We start from the raw sequence: 23,827 nt of genomic DNA, 5'->3' as shown, positions 1-23,827 counted from the left end.
CGGGTCAGGGATTTAAACCCATCTCCTGCTTCGGCACAGTAACCATTACCACAGAGGGGAAAAAACAACTCCTTGTGTCATCCTCCATCTAAAGGAGGGTTTACTTATGTTGGCTGCACATCTCTTTTTTTTCTGGGGTGAGAGGAGAGTGACAGTGAAGAATTCCCATCAACTCGCTTGTCACTATTCCGTCGTCTTCCGCCTGTCTCTTGGTTTCAGTGAAACGTCAGTGCATTTAGTGTCAGCTGTGAAACCCATTTCAAAAGTGCATTTATTTTGAGAAATACAGCAAATATCTTTTCAGTTGGACATCTTGGTCGCTCACAAGGATAAGACCTGCTCCGTATGCCTTGAGATGCGACGTCAGGTTCGGATAATAGCCTGCACAACAAAACATTCCTTTGGTTTCTTCCGCTGTGTGTGCTATCTGAACAGTATAAAATACCTCGAAATAAGAAATGTCTAATAAGAAGTAATCTTCTTTCTCATAATAAGTATTTGGGAGGGCTCATTGTCATGAACTGTAAAGCTGAACAAAGATATCGATACGGGATTCTGTTCTACATTAAAGACTTTTGTCCTTGAATATTCTTTCACACTCGTGCAGCTGTGCAGATCTGAGTTGGAACGGGGAAGCTGGTGCTTTTAATAAACTCACAGGGACATTCAAAGGGGCTGGCAGCTACAGAGGTTTCATTTTCCCAGCAGTGAGCTGTGTCATTTAAAATAAGGATCATTTTGAGAAGGGGGAATATCATAATGCTAAATCTAGATCAAATAACTGAGCAAGGTGTAAGACTGGATTTTTAAGGCCTTATAATCCTGAAAGACTAAAAAAAGAAAAGAGCACAGAGAGGAAAAGACAGAGAAAGAGAGAGGGAGAAGAAAAAGAACAATGAAAGAGGACAACAGGTACACGTTTGTTTTGAATTTGGATAAAAACTACAATTACAGCCTTGGTCATCCAGTCAATGTGCTGTTTACATGCATGTCTGTCAAGACTCAGCAGCAGACAATGCTTCACATATGGAGGTTACTGCAGAGGAGCTAACACATTCTGAAACGTGGATGCTTCACACACATCTTCGACACGACAGGCAGAAGATCTATACAATCCCCACGGTTTCAAGGTGGGCACCCAAGATTAATGTCCTGGAGCCCTATTGGACATTGGGGTGAAGTTTTGCCGTAATTAACGTATGGATTCTTGAGTTGTGGCCAAAAACTTGAGTTGCGAGGTCACAGTGACCTTGATCTTTGACCTCTCAAATCTAATCAGTTCATCCTTGAGTCCTGTGGACAGTTCTGCCAAATTTGAAGTAATTCCCTCCAGGCATTCCTGAGATATCGTGGTCAGGAGAATTGGACACAGATGGACGGACAACTCGAAAAATATAATGCCTTCGACCCAGCTGTCTCAGGCAAAGAGGCATAAAAACTAGACACCTGTGCCCCTCCAATATAGCATGTGTACATGTGCGTGCGTGTGTGTGTGTGTGATTACGTCACACAGTGCAAAGGCACAGGGGATGAGAATGTGCATTTTCCTCATTCAGCATTATTATTTCTAGACTAAACCGTGAGACTTAAAATCTCCGGAACCATAATACACCTGAGAGTTTCCTGCAGGTCAAAACATAAAGCACACACTGTCCCAGAGAGAGGTGTGGGACAAGTGGAGGACTTGGGAGGTACTGGTCAATTTACTATTCACAAAAAATAAAGTGTAAGAGAGAAAAAGGAAGAGGTAAAGGGAGAAAGAGAATGTGACATGCAGAGACAGAGAGTGAGACAAAGAGAGAGGCAAAGACAAAAAAAGAGAAAAAGAGGGCTCCAGCTGCCAGAGATAGAATAGAACGACACAAACAGTAGGCCGCAAACAGGGAAGCCACAGTCACAGCTGTCACAGGCTGGAGTAAAATTTGGGGCAGTGCTTAGATAGTATTGTTGACTGATAGCCCAGAATTACCTCAACCAATGTACTGTAGCACAGTTTCTTCTCCTCACTGACATTAACGTGAGCAGTTTAATACGAGAAGCTTCAGGAGAGAAAACTGCCATTGCAAACAAAATAAACAGAATTTCTGGAAGTGTTGTCACAGCTGCTTCGGTGCAGTACACATCTATTTGTGCACAGATATAGTCTTCTTCCTGCATCCCAAAGACTGCCAGAGACACAGTGACAACCTGTTCGGGATGCCATACGCAGCAAATCCCTCCACGGAGGTGCAAGGAAAGGGTTACGCCCATTGCTCTGTAAATGGTTGCTGCTCCTTACTTTCATTTCCATAACAAGCCATCAGAACTCATCTCCCACTGAAGTGGCCACAGTCCCACTGGCAATTAAAATCATGCTGGGACATGCCATGGTTGTGTGTGACTCCACTGTCGGAAACAAAAGCAGCGGCAGCAGCGGTAATGACGCCAACAGTTGAGTGGTAAATCTCGAGCAATGTCGGCGGAAACCACCGCTTTGATTTCTCCAGGAAACTGAGAGCAGGCCTCGTTTACATCTTTCAGTGTGAACCTTACTGGAAAAATATCAAACAAGGAAACGGCATCATCTCATCTCTGTCTTCTTTACCACTTTCTCTACACAGTCACAACACTAAAAAGGCAAGTGGGTTCTTATATCTCAACAGGTTTTAAATTCACATGGGAATAAAAATAAGGATTGGGACTTTAAAAACACAAAGCATTTCTGTATACAAAACCACAATAATCTATATGAAGCAGAGATTCAAAAAAAGCGTTAGGTTGAAATTTTTGACTGCTCTGGCCTCATAGTAGCTTCAGCTAATGTGTTTTTACAAGACTGTGGATGTTTTTTACACTTGTGTAGTGTATGGTATAACATCCACAAACCAATTTCCTATAGATCAACCCATATGTCATGTTATGATGTCAATATAATTTGTAATATATTTTGGTCTTCATATCCATATATATCTATAATTTCAGAAATAGTCTCTAATATTATCATGATGTATCTATTGCAAGAAAGTTATTCACCAAAATATTTTTTATAGAGTGGATCAAGAATAGTTTGTTGTGAAACTAAATGTCGAGACGCTGTAACATTTAAAATCCTGGAATTCTAAAGCTACTTTTAGCTGCCTGTCTAATAAAGCCATGGCTAACCCCATAGGCAAGGAGGAGACAAGGCATAAATGAATGTGCGTAGAGCACCTGCATCACATAATCATTGTTTAATCCTTTCTTTCTCATCTGTCAATCACCGACAGAAGAAACCTAATCCCTGAATATCTGTGGACTAGTCTGCATTGATACCTTTGACACAATTTGTAAGCACAGTTTCTATTTTTTACACAAAACGCTCACTTTTAAGTCTGAGATAAGCTTTAGCTGTGTGACATTATTCATTATTAATGTGTGTGTGCCAGTTTGCAATTCTTTAGCATGTTTTGGCAGATTGACAGGACCTCTGCTTATCTCCCCTTGGTATCCTTTACCAATATTCTAGTGCAGATGGTTGCAAAAAACATAGATAAAAGATAAAAATAAAAATCAAACATATTCAATGTTCCCAAATGCAAAGTGCAATCTGCCCTCCGTGGCAGATTTGTCCTACGAGAACATATCCATGTCTTCAGGTGTAATATTGACCACGAAAAGCACAAGTGTGTCACTTTAAAATTCTCCATAATTGTCCATACTTATACGTACTTCCTCTGTAAGCAAGTCGACTTTGTCACCTCAGGTTTAAATTAAATGATTGCGAGGCTGTCTGTTTCGTTGTAGCTTAATGATTATTTGCTCCCAAACTCCTTCCTGTCTGTCTCTGACCGTCTCTTTATAATGGAAATGTCCATGTTTTGGGGCAGTGTCAGTTATGCCTGCTGATACAACTTGTTTTTCCTGTGATCCTGTCATCCTGGTGCAAACACCTTCAGTTGTTTACAGTGAAATGTCCTCTGTGTTCACCTTCACTTCCTGTCTGTTTTCAGCATTACTCTACGTGCTGTACATACTGTATAGTTTTACCATACTGCAGCATTCAGCGGCAGGAGGTCATTGGCAGGGTTACTTGCGAGGTCATTGTTAGCCGTGAGAAAATTAACGCTGATTGGTCTCGTCACGATTTGCTCCCCGAAGCCCGTGCCACGGAGGCACCTGCCAAGCCGAGATTCTTTAAACAAGAACGAAGCCTATTCAACAGCTGCATAAGCAGCCAGGCAGGCAGACAGTGGAGGGGAAAGAGGGACAAAAGAAAGCAAATGCAAAACAGAGAGGACTTTCTAAATGGGAACCTCAGAATGGGACTTCTTTTAAAGGTCTTAAATCAATTGAACATAAAGTACAAACCCATGCAATGTTAATCTATCTGGCTTAATCCCATTGCTTTAAGATCCTTTATAATCCACATTCAATACAACCATTTTTCTTCTCTAACAAGCTTGCCCTATAGCCATTTTATAAATCATTGGTACAGGGCTTTTGCAGTGCCACAAATTCTGTTATAGTGTCATTATTTCAGTGTTATGGACCACGCGAGGTAGCATGACAAATATGTTGTAGAGCAGCTCAAAATATTGTATTTCCTCTCTGAGTCATTGCTGAAAGAGTATAACACAGTTTAAAAAAAAAAGATTAACAATAACCACGACACAAGAGGAGTTTCTTTTTCACTTAAAAATTGGAAGCATCATCAACCATCTGAGCTGTTTTATTGCACCTTCGACTTTCATGAGCTCGGCTCAGAACAGAAGAAGTTAAAGTGATACACTTGGCGTGTAAGAAAATGTGGAGAAACACTGGTAGTTTCTCAACCATATGCCGATATCCTTAAGTCACCATGTGCTCTGGCTTTGAAAGCCTGCACTGCCAATTCCTCATTTGAAACCTGACCAACTCTTTAACAATGCCTCTCTCGGATCCAGTGGGAAGGAGAAAATCTATTATCGATTTCCACCTGGTTTAGGTGGAAAAAGCCCTGATAGCGATGTTGAATAGTGCTATACTGTACTGTGCCTTCACACTAAAGCTGGGGGATGGTGTGAGAGGGCATGTCAGCAAAGCCCTTGACAACGCCACAGCACCATCTGCACACGCTGAATATTTAATTGTCTATAGAACTGTTCAAGACCAGTAATCAAGAAAAAGGAAAAGATAATATGCATCATGAGGAGCTCAAAGAACTGTTCCTGTGAGATTGGCTTATCTTTTAAATCACCCATTGTTTCAATGCTAATTGGGAGCATTTCTACATGCATGCACCACAATTAAAGATATTTCTTAATCACTTATGTCATTCAATCCCATTCAACTCCAAATGCTACAGAAAACAATTCAACAGCCAGTAAATGCAATTCATCACTGACAATGAGAAGTCACCAATCATGTCTTCCATTTAGAAATAAAACTCTTTGCATTCATTAAAATAAAACACTGTAACAAGACCAGAGTAATAATAGCAACAAATGATAGCTTCTGCAGATATATTAGCGCCCGCCTCCTGTCAGTCACAACCCTGTTTCATACTTACACTCACAATAAAGCTTGATTAATGTCATTGCAAAGTAAAATTGACAAAATGCACTATGCTAGAATAAGCACACAGAGTTCATTTTTTAAAAATGGACAATAACAACAATTATAACGAGGGTATGAAATGCAAATAAATGTATAAAAGCCCAGGACAAAAATGATGTAGATATAAAACAGTGAGGTAATACAAAAAAAGCAACATAACCTCAATCATGCTGAACATTTCCTTTAAGTCTAATATGTCCCACTTTAATTGCTTTGGTGAAACAGCACAGACAAGGTGAGAACAATGAAGCCAGACTAGGTATTTCTCTACAATAAAAAACAGACAACCACTGCCTCTTTGTATCTGCTGTGTGAGCACACAAAATTAGGTAAGCTAGTGACATGAGACATAATCATTTTCTTTGAGCAGGGCTAGTGACCAATTTATTCTTACCTTAGGCTGGGCGCGACGTGGAAAGGCAACCTTAGGATCAATCTGAGAATGAGAAAAGAATAACAAAATTGTTGTTAAAAGGAGAGCTGTGATATTCTGAGGGTGAAAAGCAATGAACGAGTGTAGAAAATATTTCTCGAACTGAAAGCTAACAAAAGAACCCCACGGTGCGAGCATTCACATGGTCAGATTTTAAATCCTCTGTGGTCAGGAATAAATACTACTAGAATTTTAATAATACAAAACATTATGTATTAAAATGTGATATTTTCAGCTCACAATGATAACAATTTATTGGAGCCATTAAGATTTACAAAAGCTGCATAATCAGCCTGTGGGGATACTAACGGTCTGCTTTTGAATATGAGAAACATTTTTTTGACACTGAAGCTGTATTTAAGAGCTGTCAAAATTATTGCAATTACAAACTGAGTGCACACGAATTACACAACAAAGTAGTGATAAGAACATAGCAAGGAGGCATTTTTGTAACACAATGGCTCTGCTACATCAAACCTGACTTTTGTCAAATCTGATGTCCTTTTTTATCCCCCCCACCCCCACCCCCCGCCCCCGAGAGCCATGGATGTATAAAGGGAAGCAGATACATCGACCCCGTTCATTCCTGTGAGAGTCGCTGAGCCACACATGAAGCCAAACCGTTGGACATCCGTGTATAAAATGACTGCATCTATGGGGCTTAACAGCAGGAAAACTAGAGACTTCTACTATCTATAGAAACGAAAGCCTATGGCTGCTTAGTCTAAATAAATGCATTGACATAAGTCAAATCAGACACGTAAGCTGATTAAACACCAGTAACAAGAACACAAAGTAAAGTGCATCACTTAATAAAAAAAAACAAAGGCTTATAGATAGTATAGAGGCTTATAGACAGATAGTAGACAGACGCTTAAGTTGGTATATGGTGCTATGTATTCCATGATATTGTTGCTAATGAGCCGCTGCTGCTGCTTTGTATTTTTTTTTCATGTTTATCACAATGATAATTTCTCTCATTTTGGAATACAAAACACAGTTGTGTTGTCCTGCTCTTAAACTGTGAAAACCCTCCACAACTGTGACTACATGGGCTGTATCCAAATGTCAAAGAAGGATCCTCATATATATATAAATATATATATATATATATATATATATATATATATATAGATATATATAGCGAGAGAGAGAGAGAGAGAGAGAGAGAGAGAGAGAGAGAGAGAGAGAGAGAGAGAGAGAGAGATCCTTTATTTAACCAGGTAAAAGTCTCATTGAGATTAAAAAAATATCTTTTCCAAGAGAGACCTGGCCAAGAAAGCAGCATAAAAAGAGACAAGTAACAACATTTAAACACAGTTATCATAAATAATTAAATACAAATACAGCCATCACAACAACACTGAAGGAGCCTCAGTAGCTGACTTATAAGGAGCAGTCACACTGACCAAGGGAAAGGATTTCTTTATCCTTTAGAATTGAAATTCACAGATTGTGAACAATTCAGACAATTTCAATTCCTTCCTCAAACGGCTGAATTTGAAGGATACTACGTCATCGACATCCGACTGTCCCAATGTCAGACAGAGTGACAGAGTCCTTCTTTTGCCCAAATTCCAAGGATGAAATATAATAAAAGTAAAATATATAAGTATTTTCAGTTTACACTGAATATTTGTTATCACATAACTTACAAAACTTGTGTTCAAAGTCAAACAAAAACATATGCATAAATAAATGCCAGAATATTTAGCTAAAAGATAATAAATGTCATCTTGATACATTGCCAGTCAAGTTAATTGATGCCATCTCAGTCGCTAAAATTATTAATTCATATGCATCAGATGATCATGTACTATGTGTAAAGTAAACGTATCTATGCCATTCAGAAAGTTATACATTACAGGGACAGCGACAATCAGCTATTATCCATTATTGTTATTTATAAATAACTGGTCTTGTACTGTACTGTAAAATAAAATAAAAATGAAATCACAGAACGCATTTCCATGGTGAGTTATGCACCGCTGCTTTTTATGAAACTAAGTAGCGGCCAAATTGAGCCTGGATCAGTGAAATATTCAGGTTTAATCCACTTTGTGGCTTTTACTTGCTAAATCATGGAGATTCAACCTTAAAGCAACTTCTCCCATTTTCACAAATATGTGCCAGAGTGCTGATGCCGAAGCCACATCCATGTCGTGAACTGGTTTAGAAATTGCAGCGCTGAATTTAAGCAGGACGTCCAATTACGCAATGACGCACACCTGCACATTCTGAAGGCTGTTCTATTTGTGCATTATACCAGAGATAGGAAGGACTCTGGCCTGGTCTCTGTAGGACATTGGGATACAGCCATGTTCTCTCCCCTCTCTTCTTCTTCTGCTGCTGCCATTGTTTCTTCTTCACGTGTTTATAGATTATCTTTAGAGGTGTATACTGCCCTACAAAGCCTGCAGTAACTACACAAAAGGATAAAACTGAGAAAAACTGCTTTAAAGTTTTTTTTAATGTTTTTTTAACTGGCCAGCCAAATGGGTTATAGGTAGGTAAGTGATATGACACTTATTTCTACATGTATTGATGATGTAATTCTTATGCTCAAAAATCATGATGACTTATTTGACCTTTGACCCCAAAAGTGTAGTTACTGCACTGGTTTCGCTGTAAAAGGTTCTAATAGTAATGATAAACAGAGTGCAGTAACTACAATGTTGTTGTCTTCTTTCAGCTTTTATATTTTGTTTTCAGTGAGTAAACATTTTCAAATTTATTTTGTTAGAAGTGCATTTAAAAGTGTTCAACAACTATATTCAAAGATTTGGGTATTTTAGACTTAATACTATAAAGCAATGATATAATTTAGTCTTAATGTAATTTAATCTTATTTTTGGACTAGATAATAATTTCCATATCAAATAAACTCATAATTTCTATTATTCTTGTCTTCACTATTCAACACAATGAAGAAATACAAGGCTACATGGTTTTATGTTTAAATTTGTATATATATCCAAAGCAAAACGTGGTAAGTGCAATTACAGCGGTCTGCTTTGGTTTTGAGTTGGATTTTGTAGTATCATCATTTCTCTGAATTAAAGCAGAATCGAAATCTAAAACTTTGTCACATGATAAAACAGACATCAAGGAATTCATTTTAAGTTATAACTAAATTTTGACCAAAAATGTAGTTACTGCAGTTAGGCTTTGTTGGGCAGTATTTTTTTTTACGGAAGTTGTAATTCCAGCATTTGGCCACTTTGAAATTCACCTTTAATGCCCAGTGCTCTTCCTGGAGCTTACCGACAGCATGCAGAAGACCCAGAAACATTAACCAAACAGAGCAGATGAGGCTTTTTAAATACTGGGACTTAAAGAAACAACAAATACAAGTATGAACCAGCAAATGAGGATGTGTCCCCTTTAACATCTTAGTGCCCATACTGCAGTCATCGTAAACAATTCACTGAACAAATCAGAACCAACTGTTGTAGTCTATTATTTTATTGAATAATATTATTAAATCATTTTGTTCCTACTGACCACTTCATTTATAAACTACCACTTAATGCAGCATGCGATAACAGAACCTTATTAGTGAGTACATTAATCTCTACTCTACAACAGCCAATAATTAAGACTGGTGCAGAGATTTGGCCTAATAACTGCTTTGATTGCAAGTTAGGTAAGTTTGTCAGGGTTGTCACTGGGCAGCAGACCCCTTATTAAACAAAATGCACTTCATGAATTTATATCTTAAGCACTGACTAATGGCAGTACAAAATTTGTTTTTATGAGGATTTAAAGAGAGCTGGCCAATATCACTGACCTCATTACTTACTGTATTAAATTTCCTCCAATTGATGGAGCTCAATGACAAATTCTGGGCACAATATTCATCGCATTGGGCGATGTAGTTTAGGAAAGCACATTTTAATTACTGCTAATTGCCGATCAAATAATTGGTGCTACCAAATCATCTCCTGGTGCTGCCAACTATATATATATATCCAAAAAAGAACCACAACTGCTTTAAAAAAAAAGAAATAAAGAAAAGAAAAAGTTGGTGTGGAGGCCAGCCACGCCATCTTTCTGCTGGTCATGGTCGCAGCAGAGACTCGCTTTTATTTTAGGCAGGAATCGCTGATTGAATATGACAGGGAGAAAATGAGAGTCTGAGGCCGCTGACGCCTCCAGATATTGCCAAATAACCAGGAGGATGCGTCAGATCAGCCTGTTTCTCCATCTTGTGCTTGTTATCTCATTAGCTACATTTTCCTCGTTAATTTCGCTGGTATGAAGGTATGTGGTGGAGGGTTCTCATCAGCCTTGCACTTACAATGAGGAAGAACTATTGCAAAAAGCAATGTCATTCTAAATTGTCCTTGCCTGGATACCAATGAAATTGAAAAAAAAGAGAGAGAATTTGCTTTTTGGCACACGATTAGTCATTTGTGTTTAACTGAAAATCCTTTTCATGGTGTTCCATATTGTGTTATGCTGAAATTTAAACAATGTGCCAATTCTATGCATTCATAACAGTTACTCCTTCAGCACAGATGGATATATTTAAGAAAAAGATATATCTTTCTGCTGAGGAAAACAACACAAAGAATGTGAATTAAGGAACACAAGAACAAAAAAGACACCATCTGCACGGATCAATTAAGCCAACGAGACTGACTATGTTTTAATGTGTTTGAAGGGAAACCATGATGTGCAATGTCATTGTCATCTTTTCTGTCAGTCTCAGTTATTACTGTTATCTTTCTAAATCAAGTCAAAATGAGAAATGAATTCAATAACACCTGGGTATGGCAACCCTGCTTGTAATGAATTTCATTTAAAGATTTGTTTTAGCACTTAGCCCTCGGCATAACCAATTCAAACTCAATTATTTTGTGCGCCCTATTTGAGCAAAGACAACACACTATGCTGTGAATACCAAAGTCCTATATACTTGGTAATGTATCTTACTTCTTAAGCCTATACAAAACATATCAGACCTCATTTCTCCATACTGCGTAAACTAATTGTTTTTCTGTCCTGCTGAGAATTTCCATTCACTATGAAGCTCCCTGTTTCACTATGCACAAGAGAGCACTTAAACACAGCAGCGGTGGAGGTCATATAGTTTTCTGTCAGTTGAAAATATTACAATTATCAAAAAGAGGCAATTACATGCACAGAATTGTGTTGAAAATGAGGTTGTTTAAATCACACTCAGAGCAATGCAACCAAATTAGGCAAAGAGGACTTACTAACCAATCCTTCTGAGAAATCCTGTAGCAGCACCTTTTTAGGTCACAACTTATGATGAATGACTCCTTTGAGAAATTTGAACATGAGGAGGGGAGATGTAGAAATTGTTTCCCTTTGGTTTATGTATTCATGTGCATGTGATTTTCACGTAAAAAGTGCCTTTATACTTAAAGCCAGCAGCTAAAATGTGCTCTCTGGATAACAGTAGCTTTGAACCAGAGACTGTGTTGTCTCAGTTTCACCTGATACCTCCTTCCTGAAACATTTTTGTTATGTAACACACATACCATCAGGGTCTGGGATCAGTCAACCGGACCTGGGTAGTGCACTTGTTTCAGCCATTCCACATCCAGTACTTGCAAATGTTATGTCACTGAAGTCCATTTTTATGCATCAATACCATGGAAACGTACACACTAATTACAAAAAATACCTATTAGAGATTTACCTTGCATGTTTTGGTCCATTTTCTTTTCAAGAAAGTGCTTTTCTTAATAGGTTGGGGGGGAAAACACTTCTCAATCACTTCTCCTGACTGTGCTTTCACTGTAATTGTTGCATTCCCTACCTACATACAACAGGTTCAGGCATACTCTCGGTGGTTTGTGGGAACAAATAACAAGCTTATGTAGAAGTAGAGAAAGATTTTTTTAATGTGTTTTAAAGCACACAAATTGAAGACACATAACTGTAGTGCCTGTAGAAAACTAGCCCTCCCATCCATCTGTAGCACATGGTTATCATCTAGTAGCAGTTAAAGTACTTTATTAATTCCCCCTCTAGGAAATGTCTTTATCATGGCAACATCACAAGCTGTGCAGACTGAACAGCACATAGATATTTAGAATCCTGACTTGGAGATGAATGAAAAATCTGCTCTGACTGCCAATGTGCTCCACCTTTGAACATTACATTTTATTGGTTGCCAGATTAGCTGCTCAAACGAGGGAAACCAGTGCTATCAAGCAGCTAAACACCTGGAATTCACCTCCTGTGTATGGTTTTAATAGTGGGGAAGTATGGAGAGCGTTGGGTCGTTATTAAAAATGACTAAAAACTTAGAAATAAACTTACTACATGGATGCATGCATAGTTGATGTACAACAACAGTGTCCATTGTTGTTGTATTTGTTTTTAACATGTTGCAGAGTAGAAGCAATACTTGGTCAAAAGACACGTAGAGCTAAAAGATAACAGTAATAAAATGAATAATAATAATAACAACAATAACAACAATCATAATAATAATAATAACTTATTTGTGTAGCACATTTTTTTTTAAAAAGCTTACAAAGTGCTTTGACAGAGAGAATGATGCCATAAGGCTAAAAAATAAAAAACTATAAAAGACAGTGCAGGAACAATCACAAGACATTCTCAGACACCGAGGAAAAGTATTCTGATAAAGTAACAAGAACAGAATTTGAAGGTGAAAAAGTAAAAAAGAGTAGAAAGATAGAAAGCATTACATAAAAACAAGTCTTAAGAAGTGATTTAAAAGAAGATATGGCCAAGACATCAAATTATTATTGATAGAATGACTAATGGAATAATGTAACACTGAGATTAGTCAATGGTTAAACTGTAGATTTATCTACAACTATTTTGGCATTTGATTAATCAGTTCAGTCTTGTTAGTCATAAACCCCCCGAAAAAATCTTTGGGAAACTTATCCTGGATTGAGAAACCTGGATATGTGTATGCTACCTGGAGTATTCCAATAAAACAAAACAAACACCTTTTCCATGTTTCTGAACATTCTTTTGGGTACAGAAAATAGTGGCTGAAATAGCCAGAAATCTTTGTGCACAGCTGCACACAGGCGATCACAAAACCTGAATATTGTTAGAATCATGGATACAGGGATGCGAATAACCCAGTTTTGATTCGTATCTTGGTTTTGATCTTATTTGGGATATTATGCTTCCACGGAACTTGGGAAAGCTGAATACTAGTGCAAATGAAAATCCACTCTGAGTTCTTTGTGAGAAAATAATTATTTTTACTATTACTGGTAATAAGGGTATGATTATTATAGACACCTGCCATCTAAAACGGGCTTCTTTCTATTTGATTAAATTACAGTAACCAGCAAATGGCAGCACTACCTGTTATGTACAATTGACTGGCTGCCACTAATGTGATGTCATTGTCAAATGGCTCTGCAATTACAATATGTGTGCCTTTTTGCAGCGTGGATATTTCAGATAGCATCCAGGCAAGTTCAGTTCGTGCAGAGCACAAGTGAATGAGCATGAATAGTGACATGCTAAAGAAGCACTGCTGGTGAGGTCTCTCACACAGCTGTAGTCTGTGTCAACATCTTGTACCTCACTCCAAAGCAAAACTGGCCTCTCCGGTGTATTGCTAAGTATTTCTCACCTTAAAGCCTCTTTACATCAGCCTAACAAGATTTATTCAAATTAATTGTTACGGTGCATCTTTCCTATATGATGAAACATGACCTCACGCAGAACAAAGGTGGATTTCCTCAAGACATCATACAACCCGATATGTCAACATAATAAATGAGAACAGACCATGAGGAATCCCCCCAACCCCGCCCCACCATCTTTTATCTTCCACAGCCTTTTACTACAGGCTCTCTGTGGGAGATCGGGGCAGAGAAACAGCCTATATCTTAAGTTCACATCTTATAAAAAGGATTTCATATATTAATGCGGCTCCTGGGTAAACTCTCTTCCTCTCTCTTAAGACATATCTACACTAGCATGATGGTGTGGTGTTTAAGCTAAAAGGAAAAGGCTTATCAAAGCGTGCAGCTTTTCCCAACTTAAGTGTGTGAGCAGGTCCACAGGTGTGCCTGTGTGATACCAACGGCACAGACGAGAAATTAAAACGTAAACGTTTCATATCTGTGCTGTCAATCTTTACTGATTTTTTTTTTGCGGTGGAATAACACCTCGAAAAGGCAGTTTGTTATGCTCGTCAAAACAATAATGAGAATTTTACCAAATCTCACGCTCAACAAGGAAATTGGACCAGATTCACTGGTATTACACAAGATATTACATTACCGCCTTGACAAACATCTGATGTTCTGTATGCACCGACAAGAGACAGATACAGCATGAACTAATAACGCCTTCAGCCATAATTAACTGCAGAAGACAGAGCACCTGCTATACTTAAACAAGAGCAAGTCAGGGTTTAGCTCACTGATTTGACTTTACTTTCAAATCCTATTTGATGAATATGATTTAGATCTGCCCAGAACAGCTGCGCACCCGTGCTTATTCTCCTCCTTCCCTCTTGGGTTGTTTCCTGCCTCACCTAAAACATCAAAACTGTGTGAACAGGTTGAGCAGGGTCATTCAATGACAGCTGGAATTATCTTACAAGAAAACAGGGCTGAAACAGAATTATTGTATTATTCAATTACAATTTTATTTTAAAGATAATTGAGATAAAATTAATATTGGACCACATCCTGTTTCATAATGACTAGTGCAGTGCCCGTTGGAAGTATGTATTCGTACATTACATGCCACACTACAACGTCTGCAACTCCATAAAACACTTACTTTTCATAAGGTGTGCACACCATCCATTGAACATTGATATTCACTGGAAACTATTTGAATATTATTGGAAAATCGAACCTTGTAGCGCATTTTAAAACTCCGAAAAATAGGAAGGCTAAATAGACTTACAGATGAGATGAGTCACGTGTGAAAATCCAGAAATCCAGAGTGAATTGTGTTACTGACCAGGTGTAGGCCTATCACACAATGGGGCGGAGCTCCCCTACAAGGCGTCCGCAGGGCCGGTTATTCCTACAGGCCACCAAGGCGGCTGCCTAGGGCGTCAAATTGGCAGGGGGCGCCCATTATATTGCCTGTATGTAGTTCATGTATCAAATATAAATGTACATTTAAATTTCATTTTTATGTTTATTTTTATTGCATTTGTATGTCTACATTTTATTTATTTTCAGTCTTTGCCATTCTTAATTTGATGAAGATCTGTGTTTTCTTATTTATTTATTCGTATTTTCAATTCAGTTGTTGTTGGTAAAGTTCCAAAGTTTCTAAAAATAAAAATGTTCTGAGACCATTACCTTGCTTGTAGTTCATGTATCAAATATTAGTGTACAGCATAATACATACGCGCGCAAAATCTCAATATCGCCTAGGGCAGCCAATGGGCTAGAACCGGCCCTGGGCGTCCGATCGGAAACTGTGCAATGCCGCAACACGTCCTACGTAAATAATGATGTGGCGCAAGCCACATACGAAATCTTAGGTCAGTCTGACTAACGGTCAGCGAGATATGCCCTAGACACACACACGCACGCACTAAATAAATAACAATACACACACACACATATATATATATATATATATATATATACGGTGCATAAAAAATGTATTAGACCACCTGTTATAAAAACGAGAAATTTTTCAAAAGCTTGTTTAAAACTAACATATTATTGTTATTTATTTAGCAAATAACAAAGTGAATTCTCCTTTTTACAGCCAGATGTGAGCCGGCTCACTGGACTTCTCTGAGAAGTCAGAAATAAATCAAGCAGAACATTCAAACAGTAAATATATATACATGTATATATCTATATACATGTATATATCTCATATATATATATACACACACACACACACACACATATATATATACATATATGTATATATATATAGTTGATATATAGTAATAGAATTTTTATTCATTGTTTATCTATTTTTATTTATATTATTTATAAATATATTATTATTTATAAATGTATATATATATTTCTTGTATTTAATTATTTTTATTTGTTTTTCATTTGTTTTTTAGAGTATTGAAAGTTCAAGAAGGGCCCTGTTAGTTTATTTTTTTTTTTTAGTTTATTTTTAAATGAAATAAATGCATGTTTTCATATTCAATGACTAATCAATGATTATGATTATTGTCTTACTCGAGCAGCACGACAAGAAAATGTTGATGATTGTGAGTTTCACAGGTTGCAAGAAAGTATGATTAAAACCACATCTATGCTGTTTATACTAAGATGATACATATATATTATATTTTATTTATATTGAATATAACCTCTGGTAGGTCCCTGATGAATATTTTATACAATTTTAGAATTTTTCTTCAACTGCTTGACATAAAACAAAGACAACTGGAAGCTGGAATCAAGCCGCTGCCTTGTTAAGCTCTCAACTGTTACTTCTCAAATGCAAAATCATGTTCTGTGATCTCCCTGTTCATACCGGCCTGCCTTGAAACATCTTCAGGAACAGATGCTAGGAGTTGCATATTTCTAAACTGAACAAAGCATCATGAAAAATGGTAAATATGTTCTGAATTACCAGCATGTGTGTTTTGAAGCCCCCGGCTGTGCTTCTCCATATGTCTCATTCACATTCATCCTCGTCGGAGTGTTTTCATAACCGGACAAAAGGCAGAGCACACGGTGGAGAAAAAAAATGCCAAAAAAGAAGAAGAGGGAGACTGATGGTGTGCCTGTCGTGGCACATTTTGATATTTTTGTGGATGTTACATTGACAAGGGAAATGTTATGTTCAATTTTGTTGCATACGGAAATCTGTTGTGAGGTATCAATGTAATCAAAGCAAGAAATATCTCTGTGTTTGCTTTTGAAATAATACCGCTTAATAATAATAATAATAACTATAATGTGCGTGTGTCTCTGTCAGAACACCAAAGCCAAATTAAATCAATTACCATTTACAATATATGTAACATAATATGAGATAAACAAAGAAGGGGAAAAAATGTAAATTAGGTATGATTTCAACTTTCCCGGTAGGAATAATATGACTCAACTTGTTCACAGTCACAGCACCTCCAGCCACTCACTCCCTTCAAGGTTACGCAGGTCAAAAAACATTGGTAAGGATTCAGTCAAGCACTGCAAAAGTAGGACGACTTGTATCGAACCAACACCTGCAAACACATCAAGAAGCATCCTGATGCCGGACCGGTTCATTCCTTTCAGTCATGCCAAGCAACTTTATAAAGAGATATGATGGATCCTAATGCAATGCGATCTTGATGGTGTGAGCGTTAAGATATACAACAGCACAGCAGTTACAGCCCAATGACAAACAGTGGGGAAAACAACACAGACAGCTGCCTTAGGTTTGTAATCTTCTATTGCACGCCGACGGATAACAGCACATTAGAGGCTAGGAAATATCAATTTCTGCATGTATTTGAGTCAGGATCTTTGGTATGTCAATTATACTGTCAAACACTCATCCGACTGGAAAATGTCAAGCAAAAGAAGTATTTGTTGTTGTTCATGACGCAGACATCCCTATTATTACGTGACAATTGGTATCATAATTATATTTAAGGTTTGAGCCTATGGAGTCAAAATACATGCAAACAATTAGGGGTGTGCCATATCGTATCATTAACAAGAATCAGAAACCAGTATATTTTATTTATCTCATTTATTGCGATAATGCCAACATTCCTACTTCTTGACATAGTGACGTCAAATCATTACGCTCAAAACTGAAGTTAAAGTACAAAAGCACCGCGTTTGATATATTCTCTATATATTGTTGGATAATTATTTTTGATGCATTCTGTAAGAAGCATTTTACTGTCACAAAGGTAACCGCTCATTTTAACTACTTTATATAATTTAATGTGGTATAATTTATAAAAATGTTAAATCTTGATGTGAAAATTAACTAAAGCTGGCAGCTAAATGTAGTGGAGTAAAGAATACAATATTTGCCTTTAAAATGCAGTGAAGTAATTTTTTTTTAAAGTATAAAGTTACTAAAATGGAAACATGCAATTTAAGTAGACGTGCCTCAAAATTGTACTGAAGTACAGAACTAGAACCAGATCCACCACTGACATTTGCAGAATTATTTTTATTATTTTTTAATACTTCCATTTTGTCAAGAGTACATTTACACTACAATTAAGATGTATGGTTGATTTTTATTTTGTTGTTTGATTTTTATTTAAACAGACTCGAAAAAATCATATTTACTGTATAGTTTTCAGTATTATGTCAAAACGCCGAGAATATCGTTATTGGAAAAAAAACTCTCTATATATATATATCGTGATATTCTTTTTGCAGTCATATCGCCCACCCCTAGAAACAATCATTAATATCAGATATGCAAATCTTATTTCCATATATATTTAAAAATATTCCGTGTAAAGTCAACGTCCAATATAATAGTCATGAAAACCTATTTCTTTGAGGCAGCTTGGTGGCCAAACGGTTTTAAGACACTGACCATGTAATCACAACGTCCCCTGATAGAGTCTGGCCGGGCCTCTCTCTCCCTTCATTTCCTGTCAGCTCTCTACTGTATGCCATCTAATAACATCAAACAAAGCACCCCCAAAAAATACCTTAACAAATTCAGAATGAAAAACCACAACATATGGATTTTTTGGGGAAAGATCGTACCTGACAAGAAGTAATGATGAATATAATAAAAAAGGAAAGGTTTCACAGCAAACCCCGACTGACATGCCAATTAGGTCAGGACAGATGTGTAACAAATTTAGAGAAGTTTGCTGTGTCTGTGCACTAAAGCCACAATTCAGAGAAAATGATGATTGGATGTCAGACCTTAAAATGTCACTGTTCAGTTCTCAGTGTGAGGCACTGTCAGATCTGAGGAGTACGGCATAAGTCTGCCACATATGACCTACAGGCTACAATAAGTGTGATGTAATACAATTGTTTATGAATATATCTGTAGCTGTAACACTTTTTTATTCTAATATAAAACAGAGGTGGCTCACAATTTCAAAATGGTAATTTTACATCACAGATTTTGCATACTACTTAATATGCTTTAGATGAGCAAGAAAACCCTGTGTTTTAACTCAGGCATAAATAATACATACGAAAATAGGGCAAGAATATTCTACATTTTGATAATGACAATATGTATAAGCTCCAGGCAAAAGTTTTATAACTTCTCATGTGAGAAAAAAGTATCAAAGACCTTTTCCTTATGGGTGAAAAACTATTTTGCAATCAATACGTCTGTTGCAACATAGAAGCAGCAGTGGAGATTGTGCTGTGAGCATGGGGTCATGAAGTTAAATCCAGTGAATATCTTAATAGCATCATTTTAAATGCACAAGGAATTAAACCATTTTCCTGCTACGACTACTCTTAAGGTGCCTTTGGGCAAGGCATTGAACCAGCAGTTACTCCATTTATCAGGCCTCAGTAAGAGACTGGGGCTGTATAGGACAACTCCCAGGTGTCAGTATATTTTTATGTGCAACCCTCTCTCACACGTATCCCCCCGACCTTTGCTGTACACACACACACAATATATATATATATATATATATATATGTATGCTGTCAAGCTGTCACAAAGTTGCTCATTCAAAATGTCAAGCTTGAAGAAATCCAACTGCTCTAGATTCTGCATTTAAGTATGTTTACAGTATATCTTCAAGCAGCCCCTAAATACATTTCAACATATTTTTACCAAATCCCTCCAAATATTTTTTCTCGATATTGATTTATTGACGACATATTTTCAGTTGATTATTGGTACTTTCATAAAATATTCAGACCATTACATTTTTCATAAGTAATCATGAGGAGGGTCAAATCAAATTCTGGCCATTTTCAAAGTTGGAAACTTTCCATGGGAATTAACAGGAATTTATGGGAATAAAGCAGTAATAAGTAATAAGCAGGGAATTTACAAAATTGAAGGATGGCCCTTAACAGGGAACTTAAATATTGTTGGGGAAAATATATTGCTTGAGAATAATCTTGATTAAACATATATATGTCATATTTAACATTCATGTTTTTGTTGTTTAATGAAAGAATTCAGTATTCAATAAAAATAATTAAAACTTGATAAAGTTCTACTTACAAATAAATCTGTTGGAATGTCATGTTTTTTTTTTATTTTTAATATTTCCAAAATTCCCCAGCTTAACTTCCCATGGAAAGTTTCTGGAAATTACAACTCCTAATCATGAGTAAAGTGGACTGAATGAATAAAAAGGTAAAGGCAAATAAAGCTAAAACAGCCTGGTAAATTAAAGAAAATGTTGCAGGAAAAAACAACACTAATGCCAAATTATGATTTCCAAAATCAAAGACGATATCTATTCTCGTATCACGATATCAATAAAATATCAATATTTCCCAGCCATGCTGCCAAGAAGAGCCATGTTCTCTCGCCATATTCACTGATTCAGAGGGCTGAACACAGGGCCCATGCAATGTCCTTATCACTCTTATTCCCATAACACATAGCAACACTAAAGCACAAGTTTAACTGAGACAGAAACCCACCTGAGACTTAAACTAATATAACAGGAAGGATCTGAAGCTAATTATTAACTATATGCCCACAATCATTTCGCCACATAATGTATTTTGACTTGGAGTTGTCAATCATGTTGCAAAGGTTTGTGTTTTGTTTTTTTACAAATGGTAAATAACTCAATTTTAGACCAGCAGAAAAACTAAAGCCATAAGCCCATTTGGAGAAGTAAAGCCTCCATCACTGAGCTGTTCTGAAAACTGGCCAGAAAACTCAGAGCTTTCTAATAAAAAAAAAAGAGCAGCCACATTACTAGGAACTTTGCAGTTGAAAAAACTGGAAGGAAAATAAAGTCCACTGTCCAACAACAAGTATGTTTTTTTCCAGCTCTGTGCCAATCAAACTTAAGCTCAAGAACATTATTACAATTGAAAATAAATCTTAAAATGTATATCCTATACATATTTAGAGATTCCAAAGTATCCTTAAGTACAATGAATTTGTCTTCTTCAAATCCTTAAAATATATCCCTTCATCTAGATTTGCCTTCAGCCAAGGTAGCACAAGCAGTATGTTTCTTCAGCATGCACTATTCCATTTCCAAAACTATGCTGGCATATCTGGATATTACCACCTACCGAGCAGAAATCCCAGACAAATACAATTTCAGCTGAACCCTGTCTAATCCATCACTACAGACATCTCTCAAAAATGACTAGCATCTTTAATTATTCATCTACTGACAAATTTCAAAGGGCAAGTGGAATCCACAATAGTTCAAAGTTTTTCATAAATGAGTAATTGTGTGTATGTGTATATCTGTGAGTATCTGTGAATCAGTTGGCTTAGATTCAAAAGAAATCAGACAACCTATTTTTTCAGACGACTCTAATTATAATGTAACTAAACATACAATATAATGTACAGAATAAAGATCATGGATGCTCTTAGATATGTTTTATTATACATGTATATATTTTTATTTTATTATTATATACTTATATGATAATTTTACATCCAATTAATTAAAATATTTAATCTTCAAAAAGGTGATTAATTCTGCTTTGTTTTACTTACAAATACAGATCTCTGTTTTTGACGTCAGGGCAATACTTTGAGGCGGAAAAGTGTTTTTTAAGACCTATTTTTCACACTTACAGTATCGGTGCATCAGGCGTGATACAATGCAATATCTTCTGGGTCAAACAGTAGCAAGGCAGCGGGCCTGAGACAGCACGCCCTTCAGTGGAACATGAGATATATGCACACTGCACATGTGGCTGCTGCGAAGAAGGGGGCGTGTCAGCCCCATTCATCCAGAGAAGTGAAAGTGAACACATGTAATATTCACCCTGGAGTTGTGTTTTATTGCTAAGCTTAGTGTTGAAGGGACCATCATGCATTAAGCCTTTATGCATGACCTTGATCCACACAGCCTGTTAACCTAAGAGGTGTTTACCCACAAGGCCTTTAGGCAGTAAAAAGTCACACAGTTATGGAGGGAGAGTGGGGGTGGGGGTGGGGGGGGTCTCCACTAACAAAACAGTGCAAACATTGGACAAGAAATAGACACTTATGTAAGTGTGGATAAAATTAACTCACCGTCTTTGAGTCTAATTCGTGGTGTTGTTGAGCTAAGACTTTATCTACACTGGCAGCATCTGTAAACGTAACGAACCCAAATCCTCTGCAAAACAAAGACACAAGGACGAAAAAATGTTAAAATGCATACATGCAAAATTACAATACATGTTGTTATTTGCAAATACAAAATGATAAATAAAATATTATCACATGGCACAATAAACTGCATGCCAGCAGGCATAATATTCCTATGACCTTAGTATTATTACAATATGTCTGTGTAAATGTATTTATAATCCACATTATGGACGTCCTGTAGCAGATTTGCAACAGAAACTGGGGACAGTGCTGATCATTATTTGGTATGTTACAATATGATACGACACTACACCAACATTGTGGTGCAGTCACAAAGTCAATGTCAAATTGCATTCGGCTGCAGCTTTACAGCAGTGAGCATTTAAGCTTATCTGGCTTGCTGTGAAACCACACGCAGGCGCGCGCACACAGGGACACACACGAACACATGCGCGCGCGGACACAGAAACACACATACACGCTGGATTAATACTAAACACGGACAAAGTAAGCGATATCGCTACATGCACTGGAAAGGAAAAGTAGAAAAGCCCTGTATTTACCTTGAGCGTTTTGTCGTGGGGTCTCTCATCACCATACATTCTCTTATTTCTCCGAATTTACTAAAATAGTCTCTAAGGCTGTCTGTGAATAGAGAAAATATGTCGGGTCATTTGACAGAAACATATGGGCATGCTGTTGTCACTGTATTTCAAAAAACACCCCGCGATGCGCATAGGGGTCGAATAGAGGACTTCAGATGGACGGAGATCAAAAATAACATCGTGCGCACACACTAGTGAGATATCCCATACAGTACACTACTGCACAGTGCACATTCGCACATACACCGCCAGCAGCTACAACGAGCACTCAGTCACAGCGACAAAACAACAAGAAATACTGGATACGGTGTAAAAGAGAATAACAGTCTCACCTGGTGAGGTTTGCCAGCTGAGGCCACCGATAAACATTTTACTGTAAGGGGAAAACACAACAGAAGTGAGTCCAGATGTCAGTTCGGCCATTTTGACGACTAACTACTTCTAAAAGCGACCTTAAAGGATAAAGGAAGACTATGGAAACACATTCGCGCTTAGTAATTATAGTCTATCTACATAAAAGGGGAGGCCACTCTCGCTACAAAGCTGAGGTCTTTAAACTGAATCTGGAAACAGACCCGTGCACGGTTTAAGTGCGTACTGTGGGGACGAATCCAGCACGGCAGTCGAAGTCCTCTCTAAGATGTTGTAACATGAAAAAAAATCGTACCTTAGGTTTAAATTTAGAAAGATTCTTACCCCGGGTCATGTTGTGAATCATTTAGGCTTCCGGATGTGGCTTGACTCCCGTCTCCTTCCATATCTATTTCAAACTATAGGCTGGGACTACAGTAACAGTGACAGACACACACAGATACGGCAGGAGATATGCAAAGCCCCGCTATGAGAATATTACTGAGCCGGGAATGAAAGCGTCACACGTGGGATCAGCTCAGCCCCCTGCTCCCTCCTCCCTCTCTCAGCATGCTCTACCTTGGCCCACAGGGGGCGGAGCCTGCCTCTGTCACCTAACCAATCCAATTGACGTCAATTCAGGCAATCTGCAAACCAATCCTCCGATTTGTCATTTAATTAAGCACTAAGCCACTAGAGGTGAAAGTGGCTTATTGCTC

The 23,827-nt window shown here is 37.4% G+C and overlaps 1 protein-coding gene across 11 annotated transcripts in view; it reads right to left on the bottom strand.

The window, feature by feature from the left end:
* The window catches only part of LOC131986692 (RNA-binding protein Musashi homolog 2), a 273,297-nt gene extending 249,706 nt beyond the window's left edge, over nt 1–23,591 (bottom strand). For all 11 annotated transcript variants that reach the window (XM_059351764.1, XM_059351763.1, XM_059351765.1 and 8 more), the window contains exons 1-5: nt 23,454–23,591; nt 23,090–23,130; nt 22,716–22,797; nt 22,093–22,177; nt 5,948–5,989 (exon numbers count right to left, since the gene is read on the bottom strand). In XM_059351764.1, coding sequence (XP_059207747.1) covers nt 5,948–5,989; nt 22,093–22,177; nt 22,716–22,797; nt 23,090–23,130; nt 23,454–23,515 — 312 coding nt within the window. In that variant the 5' untranslated portion in view covers nt 23,516–23,591. The remainder of the gene's footprint in view (nt 1–5,947; nt 5,990–22,092; nt 22,178–22,715; nt 22,798–23,089; nt 23,131–23,453) is intronic.
* Nucleotides 23,592–23,827: the final 236 nt, after the last annotated feature.

This window comes from Centropristis striata, chromosome 15 (genome assembly GCF_030273125.1).
Source record: "Centropristis striata isolate RG_2023a ecotype Rhode Island chromosome 15, C.striata_1.0, whole genome shotgun sequence".
NCBI classification, from domain to species: domain Eukaryota; kingdom Metazoa; phylum Chordata; class Actinopteri; order Perciformes; family Serranidae; genus Centropristis; species Centropristis striata.
This window is presented reverse-complemented; position numbering and strand designations above follow the sequence as displayed.